General features: G+C 40.0%; 1 protein-coding gene across 1 annotated transcript; it reads left to right on the forward strand.

The window, feature by feature from the left end:
• Nucleotides 1–1,280: 1,280 nt before the first annotated feature.
• LOC139634850 (uncharacterized) lies at nucleotides 1,281–12,217 on the forward strand. Its single transcript, XM_071501540.1, has 5 exons — nucleotides 1,281–2,198; nucleotides 5,132–5,308; nucleotides 6,969–7,178; nucleotides 8,709–8,922; nucleotides 9,486–12,217. Exons 1-5 carry the CDS (start codon nucleotides 1,620–1,622, stop codon nucleotides 9,662–9,664), a joined length of 1,359 nt encoding a protein of 452 aa, XP_071357641.1. The 5' UTR covers nucleotides 1,281–1,619; the 3' UTR covers nucleotides 9,665–12,217.
• Nucleotides 12,218–13,904: the final 1,687 nt, after the last annotated feature.

The following is a 13,904-nucleotide window of genomic DNA, read 5'->3' on the forward strand; positions in this document are numbered from 1 at the left end:
GAGGTGGAAACCAATTATGGGTAGAGGCATAGTGTATCACACCAATATGCCCCCCCCCCCCCCGCCCCTTTCTCTCTGTGTGTGTGTGTGTGTGTGTGTGTGTGTGTGTGTTTGTCCTTTTCTTCTCACTTTCTCCCTGAACACTTAGCAATTTAGATGGATTTATAGATCCATGCACTTTTTTTTTTTCATAGTTAGAGACACTGAGGGAAATTCACCATATGAACCCCCCTTTCAGTCCCCTGTGAAGGCTTTGGCATATATCAGGAGTCAGTTAGGTAAATTGGTGTCATCACCACCTTCAAAGTGCTCATTTTATTAGCAGGGCTCAAATGGAGCTTAAAGGTCAGAGCACTAGTTAAAATGTTAAATCGTATAATGAATGTGATGCATTGGGGTCGTTTAGCAGTGGCAGCAGAGAGGAGAAAAATGATGGGGAATATTTCGATGAGAGAGTATGACACCAAATGCTTTTCATAGCGTTCATTTATTCAGCTCCTTTACTTGTTATTTCTTTGTGAAGTATACGTAAAAGGGGCCCATAGCACCCTGGGTAGGAGAGATCTGGTAAGGTCACTTGTCCATCACAGTGCAGAAATAAGTTATAAACAGATATATATAATTTTTGGAATAAAATAAAATGAAATATGAAAAAAACGAACAATGCTATTATCGTCTTTCCTACTTTCAGTGTGACATTACACTCCAACTTCAGCAGAAGTACCACAGAAAGGCGTCTTGTCATATAAATTGGCCCTGTCCTCTGAGGAGCCATCGCCATAGTGAAGTGTCTTCTTGGCCACTGCTTCCTTTTTTTCCAGAGAGGAGATGAGCAAAAAGAAAAAAGGAAAAGGAAATCGTCCTGTAATAGATATACTCAAGTGACACTGAAATGCAAGGCACAGAGGAATAAGGAGAGATGAATGTGAGGCTTCCTAGCTGATGTGATTTGCGGAAACACTCACCAGCATCCCCGGTGCTCTGGCTTTTTTCTTAATCTTTTTGCAGCAACTTTAGAGTGACTCTGTTAACTCTTGTCATACAATCATGTGTCTCAGGATCTGCGTCTTACAACATTTGTCAACCCATCCCCAATGGAACACTGTTATTGTAAAATACCAGGAATCAGTCCTTTGGGATAATACAGTGGGTTTTCTGAAATGCTGGCCTATGTGTGTAGGAGAGAGAAGGAGAGAGTGAATCGACCTCTCTTGTTTTAGCAACAGTAAATCAATAGTTCTCAGAGTAAAACCAAAGCACACCTTCCATCCCCTGCAGTGCACTGTTGAGCATTTTAGTGGATGGAGAATCGCATGTCTGTGTTTCCACTGGCTTTCTGAAGTCCTGGCGCTTCAAGAGGTACTACTGATTTGAACCTTTATGGTAAACTGGTGAAAGCCTACGTGTTAAATTGCTATAGGCTATCTGAGCTCCCTGGGTTTCCATACAGGGCGCACACCTTACTTCAAGCTAGAGAGAGAGAGAGATAGAGGGAGAGAGACCAACTCAACTTGCAGCGGGGGGAGCGGAGAGGACGCATGTGGCGAGTCGCAGCTGGTCTGGCTGTGCATGAGCATGGATGTAAATCCTGCTGCTCTTTCAGTGAACTCATAGGCTAGATGAGATGCGGGGAGGCTCGGCTGGCTGATAAGGGAGAAAAACAGCTGGCAAACATCTTCTGGCACACTCACAGTATAATTTCTGCTCTGGGCATGGACGGGCTGCAGGCGGAGAAAGCTGGAGTTGGCGGCACCGGGGAAAACGCGGAGGAAGAGTACCGCGCTCTAGCATATGACACTGCTCTGAGCACCCTGGTGGCAGTGGCCGTGTACGTGCTGGTGAAAGTCAGCCTGGACGGTATCAGGCAGTGGCGGGCCAGAATCTCTGTGCTCATCGTGGGTTCGGGACCCGTCGGGCTGACGGCCGCGCTGGTCGCTGTCCGCTCCGGGAAGGTCCTGAAACTGACCGTGCTGGATGAGAGGTACCGGACTGCCCTGCTCTGCCGGCCCCAGCAGATCGCACTGGATCCCCGCAGTGTGAAGTTTCTGCTGGGACTCGGGGTGGACTTTGATAACATGGAGGGCTGCTGGCACAACGAGCATTTCTTCACCAGGATAGGCGTGTTTCAGGAGTACCTACTGAGCATCCTGGAGCAGAAGAAACAGAAGGTGGACGTCAAGGTGCAGCTGGGAACCAAGGTACAGCCTCTCCAGTGATTTTCAGCTCATGGTTTGGTAACACATTACGGATCGTCTAGTAGTCTGTATGTAACGTGTTATACTGGCTTCATACTCACAATCATGTTTTACTTTCACAACCAGGGTGTAAATCCCATGTTACACAACTTATTTCTCTTATGCAAAAGTATCAATAATACATAGATGCCACTGATCTGGAAATAATGTGTGGTGACTTTGTAGAGAGGAGAGAGACTCACATTACCTCATCTTGTGATGACTGTGCCTTATATACAGTCTAAGGTCAAAACCAGATCCTCCCTGAGTTACAGCGGTCATAGACAAGAGGCTGGTGTGCGTCTCCTCTCCAGCAGAGGTCTGACAGCTATCAGCAGTGATGGTGACAGAGATGTCTGCTCCTGCGACCTGTCAGAGGTCCCAGTCTCATCGGGCTCTTGAGTGAACCTGAACAAGGCTGCTGTCTGAGACTGAGACTGTAGCTCACTCCTTCCTATTTTGACATTTAATGAATCTTTATTTTTTATTTATTTTTTATTTTTTCCATTCAAGATGAGCCACTTTGCCCTTAAAGCGCCCTGAAACACACAGACAACATATTTATTTTAACAGTATATTCAGTTTTCATTGTTTGTTTTCAGTCTATACTTCAGGAACAATCTATTCAACATTTGATTTTATGTTTTTCTATTTTCTTATCTGTGACAGTCATGCTGTAGATACAATACAATACAACAATTCTCCCAAAGCTTCTACTCACACAACATTGTATAAAATCAGACTGAAAGCTGATGTTGAAATAACCTGTTATGTAAGATGACCTCAAACCTACAGTTTTTAGGCCAGTGGGAAGTAAAAGACTTGATCATTGTACCCATTATAGTAGACAAATTCCAATCTAAGCATACTGAAGCATCAAAATCAAATGGATTTTAAAATGTAACCTAATTTGGAAAAAAGATTTAATTATGACTTTCAGCAGAGGATTTTTAAGGGGATCCCCAAGCCAAATGCATACTAAATGAAATGTTGCTCTGGCACCTGATTTTAGAGCAACACCAGGTATATGACTAATTGTAAACTGATCTGATGATAAAATAACAAATATTATCCCTGTTTTATTAAAAATAATAAATAATAATAAAATAAAAGTTTATTATATGTCTCTCACTGTGGACAGCCACGCCATGAGAACAATAACATCAGAACAACCCCCACCCCCCCCCCCCCCCACCCCCCCCACCCCCAACCTAGGCTTCAACCTAGAACAAAGTAATAACTATTAACATATAAACAAAGACTACATGTTTAGCAAATGTGTCATGGCTGGGAACCAGAGCCTCGACATTTTTTTATTACTGCTCCATCAAGGCGTTACTGTGAATAGGGTGATAGTGCTTTTATTGCGCTTTGATGTTTTTTCCTACCATTCATCAAACAGTGGAAAACATAACTATCTTAGTTGTGCACTTGTGTGTTGCTGTACTCCTCCTAGGCTGTGACCAGCAGCATTTCTTTCCTCTTCAGCTCCAGTGTCATTCCTGTTTGCTGCAGCTGCCTTCCTGCTATCTAATGACTCACCAAACTTTATAGGATGGAAGACAAGGTCAAGAGGGTCTTTGATCACAACAAACTTCACTTTTGTTTAGAATCACTGCCAAGCTCTCCCTTTCCTCTTGATTAGACAGGGCACTGTGTTTGATGATTAATTTCTTTTTTTTTTTTTTACCCTCTCAGCCTGTTGGTGGTGAGAAGGTAAGACTGTAAAAATAAGATAAGAATAAGATAAGAATGTACAAAAGGGGTCTTTTAAATCAGCTGTTCTCTGCAGTCTAAATGGTTTAAACATCTCTTGGGCTCTGAACTACTATAGACTCTGTAAGGCTCTTTTATTCTTCCTTTCAGCCTGTCAGTCTTTCCCTAACTCACTTCATCCCAGCCTTTCTCGTCCTCCACGCAGGAAAGTACCTGGTGTTTCACTGAGGGGCAGCAATGCATACACAGGCATAATAATAAATCTCTCAGAGTTGCACTGTTGCCAAGACAAGCACAGCCTCTGGAGTCCATTTTAATGGTGTGTATGAGTATATTACAATACAACCCACCTGTCTCTCAGATTAATAGGCAGTGGTAGAGAAACACATCAAATCCTTTGCTTGTGTAAAAGTTGTAATAATACAACATGTAACTCATAGAAGTATTAGCAATAAGAGTTATCTAAAATAAAATAAAAAGTGCTTATATATTGAGAATGTTTAAATATTGAGGATCTTAACTTTAGAGCTGAAAAAATTAATCCATTAGTTGATTGACAGAAAATTAATCAGAGATTATTTTTAATTGAATATTCCTTTAAGTTGCTTTTTTTCTGTCAAATATGCCAAACATTACCCGGCTCGAGCCTCTCATTTGTTATGATGTTCTGCTTTTCTTTGTCTTACATGATAGTGAACTTAATATATTTGGTTGTTGGACTGTTAGTTGGGCAAAATAAACTGGGCTTTAGCTACCAGTGACAGACAAGTTTTGTTTTTTTTTACATATTACAGACCAAATGGTTAGAAGTGATTAATCGGATGGAAAATAAGGATTAGTTACAGCTCTAGTGACCTGTAAAAAGTCTTTTAAAGTTGCCAGTGATCTAACTGACCTGCATATGACAGCATGAAAGCACTGAATATAACTTGTGTATGTGTATGTAATGTGTATTAAATAAGCTTCTTGAATGTTTTGCAAGTAAACACTGACATTTCAAAACACCAACTACACCCACAACTCCAGTGGAATGGAAAATCAGTATTTACAAGTTGTGCTTCAGCACAGTAAATATGAATTGTTACTCTGCTAATACGGTGACCTCTTTTTAGTATGAAACTATGGAAGTTGGCTGTACACAGAAAAAAAAAAAGTTTTTTGTTTTTCTCTTGTTGTTTTAGTTCACAGAGGAATATCTTCGCCGCATCCCACACAATGACTGGCCGAGTGTGATTGTGGTGGCTGATGGGTCGTGTGGCGAGTCCTGTTCGGTGCTGGGCATCAGCTCTGACTACACCGTGGAGTCCTGCCATGCCTATGGAGCAAATGCAACTATAGAGAGACTAGACCAGAGACAGGTCAACACACACTCACACAGTCTGTACGCACACACACACACACACAAATATACGCATTCACTAATATATGCATTTACTCATGTGTACTCACTGAGGCAATAACCAACTGTTTATGTAAAGAATGAAGACAGTAAAAACAGGATATTGCAGTAAAGGCGTTTTTCTTTGGCCTCATAAAGCTGATTTGAACAAACAGTGACGTGGACCTGCCAACAGCAGCTGAACACAATGTCTGACTCTCATGTAAACAGCCAGATTTCAGCAGACTCTCGGATCATGTCAGCATCAACACTGGCAATATTTTGATTTTCTCCTTGAATCTGATAAGAGCAGCTGCTGTTCTGATGGAGGCAGGCGATGGCCATGATAAAGCTTTGGATTCATTACACCCCCTGGACGGGCTCATAATCTGCTCCCTGCCAGGTGAATATGAATCAAGATATCAAAACATCGGCTGCAATGTTTTTCACATTGTGCGCCAAAGGTCACTTGTCATTATATAGGCAGATGGTTCCTTGAATGATGACTCAGTGATGTTACTGAGAGAGCCATCAAAGATTTATGTGGTAAATATGGAACACTTCCACAGAGTAATTACTTCTAAAAATTCCCCTAAAAATAATTTGATTCATTCTTTCTTTGTTTGTGTAATATTATATAAGCTTCAGATTCAGACATAAAACAGGAAATGAGCCAAGAAATGTGTAATATTTGGTGCAGACAGCCAACCAGCCTTTGGGCACTTATTCAGGCAGAAGTATTGTTCAGACAGACTAACAAACAAACATCACATCACTGCTGGTTCACTGAGGTGGAGACATTCAAAGTGCAGACAGATGATATTTACAGCAGTAGCCTGCTCCTCTTCCTGTGCAGATCACCAGACATTAGCTGTCATTGATAATGTATGAATCATACAGAATGACTTGTGTAGATGAACAGTTAATCTTAGGATTATATACGGTGACAATCTCTGCAACAGAGAAGATTCATTATTTCATTTGGAGAAACAAATAAACAGGTCAAGGTGAAACGCTTCCAGACTAATATCTGACTAATACTGAACACAAGCATAGTCTCTGTGGCTATTTTATGCCACCATAACCATTCATAACACATTCTCTTCAGTGGCTGTGTGGCTGCCTTTTATTGGCTCCTTTTCTCCCTGGCTGTTTCCTGTAGTGATTGAATTTACCCCCCAGGATATGACCTGGTCGGCCTTACTGTCCCTTCCATCCCCTCCCAGCCACTGCTCTGTTCCCTCACTATCTCCCTTCGCCTGCACTAAATGCTGTTTCATCCCACTTGGCTGGTTTATGTCATTGAAAAGAAAATTAATACATTCTGGCTGAAGGGAAAAAGGGGAGTTAGTGCCAGATTGAACCGCTGATTAAAAATCAAGCCTTTCTTAATCTCCACTCAAGTGACAGGAGCCCCACAGGCAGAGATGGTGTTAAGGTAATGTTCTTTTTTCATTGGGTACATATATGTTATGAATTAGACTTACTAAGAAAATATATTGTTAATGTCTAACTGATGATATAAAAAATGACAGTAATCTCATTGGTGGTCCCTGAATATTTTATTATGTCTGAAATGATTTGATCTCATGTCACTTTGGTCTCTCTCCCCTTCCTTTCCCCGTCTCCCTGAACTTCAGGTACCCACTCCTGAGATCCGTGCCCACAGCCTCTACTTTGATCTGTCCGCTTACGGAGTGGAGGCCCTCCGAGAGCACAGAAACCCAACAACCAAACCTGGCTTCCACCTGAAGATCTATGGCACCTTCAGAAACCGCTACATGGCCCTTGTCTGCCCCTTCTCCGACACCAAGATGGTTCGCTTCCTCAGGCACACGGCTAACTCCTCTGTGAGACTCTTGTCCCCCTTTTGATAAAAACTTTTTCAGAGCTTTTGTTTGCTTCTCACTATTGTTGATAAAGATTCTATGTGTGACGGATATCCAGCTGTATTTCCATGTTTATGCAATTGGCCACAGTGTGGCACTGCCTTGCCTACCCACTTATTCCTCACCTTTCACTCAGCAAATGGCCTTTGACTGCAATACTGTGGGAGCCCATTAGTGTCTGTATGTGTTTGCGTGTGCATGGATGACTGCTTGTGTGTGGTGTGTGTCTGAGCCAAAGGGAGCTGAAGATATGGGGAAAGCTGGGAGGAGAAATTAGCCCTCACCAGTATGTGTGTGTGTGTGTGTGTGTGTGTGTGTGTGTGTGTGTGTGTGTAGAGGCCATCTGTATCCTGCTGTTACACATCAGTGAATAAATGGAGGGCAGTGAGTTTTTTTTTCCTGTTCTTAACAACAGGCTGTGGGTGCAGTCACAAACAGTTGGTGTTTTGCCGCTCTGATCATGTATAGCCTGTAGCCACAGAGTGTAGTGTAGTGCACACAGGTACGTAGCAAGACCATCCTTGGAACGCTTGTTGCTATGTGGGTGGCCATTCAGATGCACTGTTACTTGGTAACAGATGACTGTGCAAGTATTGGTCGAAGAAGAGCAGAGCTGAGCAGAGAGACAGAGCGACACAGCCAGAGAGAGGCTTGCCTCTCAATACCCACAATTACTGTTGAATCAAGGAGGCACACAGCAATCACTGGACACATTTTCATCTTCAGTGTTCATGCATCACCATAAAATGATAACGTTAGTTTATGAGTCATGACAGATGGTAAAATACACGGTTACTTTGGTATTCATGAAAGAAAGGATGCATAAAATAGGTCTTGACCTATGGTAGACTATTAAAATACAAAGCTTGAATTGGCACATCAACTAATGATTATTTTCATTATTGATTAATCTGATGATAACTATTCAGTGAAAGGTTTCATATATAATATGTCTAAAAATAGCAAAAACATGCCCATTACAATTTAACTATTTCAAAATCAAAAGATCTACAATCTAACATTATTTTAAAACACATTTGAGAGGCTGGAGGAGCTTTTGCATTTTGTTTGAAAAATAATGAATTTATCACAATAGCTTCAGATTTATTTTCTGTTGATTGACAACTGATTTCTCAGCCTCAACTAGTCATCTTTATGTTTTGTTTCAGCTCTAGTCGAGATTAGTTGTTGATGTGTCTTTCCATGTCTTCAGTTAGCAATGTCAACATGAAAATGTACTGTATATGTAAAGTGACCAACTTCTCAATATCAGTTACTAGTTACAATAAGCATATTTTTTACATACTGTCACCTTATTACAGTCTTTCATACTCTCTGTATTTCATTCCATTTTAGGGTCATTATAAGAGCCTTCAAATGTGTATGTAAATGTTGTCATGTGACATCACATGATGTCATGGTGAAGTGGCCTTTAAAAGATGCTGTAAACTATGAGAAATGTCTTGTAACTGTTTCTGTTCTGCTGCCTAGATCATGAAGAACATTTTCCACCAGTCCTTTAATGCCTATAAGACGGACATAGAGCCTCGGCTCAATGATGTGACACTTCACCACATGCAGTGCAGCCGCCGTCTCTTTGAGATTCAGTTGTCACACAGACGCATCAGTGCTGCTTACATCGAAGGAGACAATGTGGCGGTCACTGTTGAGGGGGAGGCAGCACGTGTCCTCAACTTTGACACAGGTACACATCTATGAAATACCAGATAATGAATTGCTGAGAATGTGAAGGGAATATTTGCTCTAAAACACAGTAGAAGATTCTAGTATGTGCCATAAGTACCTGACAGTGAGTCACAACATCAAAGATCCTTATAAGCAGGAAAAGAGAGCCCTTAGAATAAATAAAACACAATGAAAACCCTTTTATTTGTGTAATAAAATCAATCTGAATCTGAAAGAGCAAGATACAAAGAAAAAGAGATGCAAGGAGGGTATAAACCATTTTTTATGCATGCTGTGTGTTTTGTTTTATGTATGTTGATGTGTGTGTGACTCATTACTGCACTCAATGGCCTTTCAGCAATGCTTATCTGGATTTGTCTCCATTCTGCTCAATGTTTATTTATGTGCCACTGTGCTCTTTTCATTTAGGACATAACTATGACCTCAAGGCTACAGTTTGGCATTTGTCTGAAAGATGTGGAACAGTGCTTCTTATCACAAATATGTGATGTGGATTACACAGATTAGCTTTAGTTTGACATATGTATAATATCTATGTTTCATGTCCTGTTCATCATCCAGGTTGTGGGGTAAATCTCGGTATGCGAGGTCTGGAGTCAATGGGGACGTTCATTTACCGAACAGCCACCGCTGTGGACCAGAATGATATTCTAGAGGCACTGTCAGCTAAGATGCAGCACTCCAGGCATGTGGCTGAGACCTTCAAGCAGACAGGCCTGGCTGAATCAATGTATGAATGAAACCGAGGGACGTCCCGGTGAATGCATAATGCCACCTAGTGGAAAGTGGCGGTGGATAATATGTGTTTACAGTGAATATTTACAATGAATCATCAGTCTGATGCTGAAATGGACCACCAATATTACATACTGAATGGAACTGAATGAGTGTGAGCTACGAACAGATGGATAAAGGATGTAAACGTGTACCCATAAGTCTCTGTGACATTCAGCGGGTAGATCTACTCTTAATTGATGGAGCGAGAATAACAAAGGCCACATTTCCTCTTGTACATTTGGAACTGCTCTGATTTTCAGGTTACAAACCTTGATAACACAAGGAACTGTGTCATAAAGAGACATGTAGTGAAACAATATACTTTGTAGGTAGGATTTGGATTTCTCCAAAGTGTACTAATCCAGTGAGATCTAGCTCTAAAGGGACTACTTTATGACCTTTACCATTTAGATCACTGTCATCTTTTCCTCTTGTTAGGATTTTTCTTTCTCAAAACAGAGCTGAGTGTGGTCTGTGGACAGCACATTGACGAGAAATGAGACCGTGTCATCATAAGCTAGAATGAAAAATGTATAAAACTGCTATAGTCCATGATTTAACACGGGAACACACATATAGGCAGGTGATGAAGTGAGGAGGCAGCTGCTCCAAAGTGTTATTATCAAGCCTTTTGTCTTTGTGTTGGTTTAACAATGCAGTGATAATTGTGGCAATGACATGGTGAGGTTTTTGCTAGAGTGGTCTATTTTTGTGTGCTGCCTTGTAAATAAAGGTGTTTGGCATATTTCAAAAATAGGGGACTGCAACCACATTATGGACAAACTATAATATTTTAAATTGATTTTTCTTGGCATCACACTTTCACTTTGCTTTTAATATTTTGCTGCAGGTGATCTGAAAAGACTCAAGTATCATCCATAAAAGTATATTATTTCAGATGAAGGAGAGTGTGCTGTTAATAATGTCCTGCTCCTGTTGAAGTACCAGTGAAGATGTTCAAACATTGATTTAGTAAGAGTGACATCAATGGTCTTTACATGAAAACCTTTTATTTGTGTAATCAGAGATGAAGTTTAATAAAGTAAAAGCAACGTAAATTTAGATGCTGGTCAGGTCTCTAACAAAAAAGAAAAGAAAAAAATAATTTACGTTAATTACGTTAATAAATGTTATGTGTATTAAAGCTGCCTTTATAATACAATTTTATGATTAAACCAAATGTATCAATTTATCACATGTTGTGATGATGGCTGAAATAAACATGTCGACTTATTCTGTTCTGTTAATTTCCTTTTGCGCTGGAACTGTCAAGGTTTTTACTATTGTAACAGTTTTCAAAGCTGCTGTATGAAAAGTTTGTTTTGTATCTGGTCTGCACTGTGCAAAAACACTGTTGTCAATACACTTTTTCCACAATGTCTGGTATGAAGCAGTACTGTCCTCTAGTGGTGTAGCCTATCAGTTGCATCTGCTTGGCCTCAATCTGGGAACACCTCTCGGTCAGACGTGCTATTTAAATTTAATGTGTAAAAGCAAATGATCCTTCAAAGATAAGATCTCTAAAGTCAGGTCACCAGTGGTACTGGTAGAGACTCAATATCTTCATCTATGACATGTATTTGCAGCTTTGTTAATAGAATCATTCTGCAATATCAGTTTTGTTTGTTACACGCCTCTTTCTTTTCAATTTCTTTCATGCAGAATATCTCCACCTCTAATAGCCCAACTATTCTGCTAGTAGGCTATGATTCCTTCTGCACCATATCAAATTTTCACCACACAATTATCGTGGCCATAAGAATTTATGATAACAATATCATCACAATGTCTATAGAAAATTAGAAAAAAATAATGCTATCAGTGAAATACAATTTTAATTGCTTTTATTGTGTGTTTTCTCTCTTTTTTGGTGAAAGATTTAGACTCAAATACAACCATAGGGAGGTGGAGAGAGTGTCTACAATTAACTGTAATAAGTGTACAAAAAGAATGATTACAAATAATGGATAGTGAAAAGGCAACCAGAACATCTGCCATCATGATATTATTATATGTGTATTATTAACACAATATGTATGTTTCATTTTCTAAATATCAAGCTTATATTCAATCCCAATATATCTCGACACCCCTACCCTGAGTTCACACAATAATACCACATGTTTACAATATCTAGATATAATTTTACCCATGGGATAGTGTCAAACTTTGAGCATGAACATAAACAGAGCTGAACATTTTCTAAAATCAAAAGATCATGTGGTTAATTGCCTACTATCACTATTGTCACAATATCAGTCTTCCCACTGAAATGCAGTAATAGAAAAATGTATGAAAATGTATTTATTTTATTCCTAAATAAAAAACATATATGGATTTTTCTAAACCTATTTTTTAGGTGTCAGTGGGGTAGCTGGCATATGTTTGCCTCAGCCCTCATGTGGGCTGAAAAAACATTATGTCTGTTTTTCTTGCCTCACATTAAATCCTCCCTCAACCATTCATGTTAAATCCTCCAGTAAGTTGTAATTGCAAATATATTGTGTTGTGAATTGTATAGTGAAAATCTTTTTAATGCATCTAATGTTTCTCTCTTACTCCCTCTCTCAACATCAACACCATATTGTTTCTTGTTAACTGAATATATATTAAATATTAGATATTTTTGCAGCGCACTAAACAGTGATAAGTCTTGAGCTGTAGTCAATATAGGTGAGAGACAGTGACCTGCTGAGATCTATTAAACTGCTCTGTGCCAACCTGTCCCACCCTCTGGCCTAACTGACAAGTTAAGGCTCTCGCTCCCAAAGCCGTTTGCTCTGTCTAATTAAAAACATTCATCCGCTAGCTGTGCCCTCCAAGGTCAATAGTCTGGACCTCTGAACCAGCCCCTGCTGTAGCACAAGGCCTTTCATTAGATTAAACACATTAATGAGAAAATCTTTTATCTTTGTATGTAATTAAAGCTGGGATGAAGGACAACTTAATCAATGATGTGGAATGACAAGTTCGTAAATGAATTAGACCTGCCAATGGGGGTTTGGCTGCAATCAATGACAAATGTTAAACAGAGACTGGATGGGTTGTAGTCACAGCAACGGGCATCTATCAGTCCAAACAAGCATATTTGATGCTGTAGGGATAGACTGAGATTTAGCTGGATTACTGATGAACACCTTTGTTTGTCTAAGAGTGTGAGTGGCATCATGTGGGCGAGAGATTGGTTTTGAGAGAGGAACTGTAATATTTCATTCTGCGTTGATTTATAGAAACTTCTAAAGAATATTTGCACATTTACAGCTGCTCACGAGGTGCATTTTACACTTTTTTGGGATGACTTCCATGGTTTCAAATAGCTAGTCGGGTTCTGAATGAAAGCCAGCATGAATGTCACATTTGAATAGCATCATCCAGCCATAGGAGGGCAGTGTTGTCCTTTGAAATCGCCTGCAGGCTCTCTATAAGTTTAGCAGGCTGCACAATCAGACGGCAAAACTGGAGGAGGAAGTGGAGCAATTGTAGACGGGACAGATGGAAACTGTGTGACTGCTGTGTCCTATTAAACATCCATGAAAATATACATTTATTTTGATTAAATCAAATATATAATGCTATAGTATTTTGGGGTAGGATAATCTGTCACACTGACATACAAAGAGCAATTAGTCTGATGGAAAAAAAAAAACAAAACAAAAAGTTGAATTTCTCTCTTCTTCTTCATATCAATATCAACTAAATAAAATTGTCACAGTCTAAGGTTTTTAGTCGTTCCCACAGGATAAGCTCGACATTTGCCTACAAAAAAGGAAAATGGTTTTCACACTTCTCCACTGGCCGGGTGAGTTTGTGTTTGAGGAGATGGGAAAGGATGTAAGCACGAGCTTGTATTGACAAGCCTTCAGTTGCTGTCTGACATACAGACAGGAAGTCACTGTCACATGACTGAGGTATCGGCACCTTGTCCGATTGCACAGAGGTCCTCTTATGTTTGCTGCCAGCACAAATACAGACCAAGTCATTCATACACACACACACACACAAAGAGAGAGAGAAAGTGTGAGAGGGTGAGGACAAAGGCAGAAAAAAAAAAGAAATGGTTAAAAGAAATGTTTTTTTTTTTTTTTTTTGGGGGGGGGGGTAGTTATCTAGGGAATGTGATTCACTTGATGTCTTATTTGTAATTCTTGAAAAAAAAAATGTTTTGCATCTGTACACATGAAAGTTGAGAAAGTTGAATCTTGC

This window comes from Trachinotus anak, unplaced genomic scaffold (genome assembly GCF_046630095.1).
Source record: "Trachinotus anak isolate AG129_WGS33_773 ecotype Australia unplaced genomic scaffold, CSIRO_AGI_Tana_v1 ptg000002l, whole genome shotgun sequence".
In the NCBI taxonomy this organism is placed as follows: Eukaryota; Metazoa; Chordata; class Actinopteri; order Carangiformes; family Carangidae; genus Trachinotus; species Trachinotus anak.

What these genes read in the sequence shown, in the direction of transcription:
- LOC139634850 (XM_071501540.1), top strand. Translation starts at nt 1,620, where the DNA reads ATGAGATGCGGGGAGGCTCGGCTGGCTGATAAGGGAGAAAAACAGCTG. An exon ending in AGAGACTAGACCAGAGACAG is followed by an intron (nt 5,309 to 6,968) that starts GTCAACACACAC and finishes CCTGAACTTCAG; the next exon opens with GTACCCACTCCTGAGATCCG. An exon ending in GGCACACGGCTAACTCCTCT is followed by an intron (nt 7,179 to 8,708) that starts GTGAGACTCTTG and finishes TCTGCTGCCTAG; the next exon opens with ATCATGAAGAACATTTTCCA.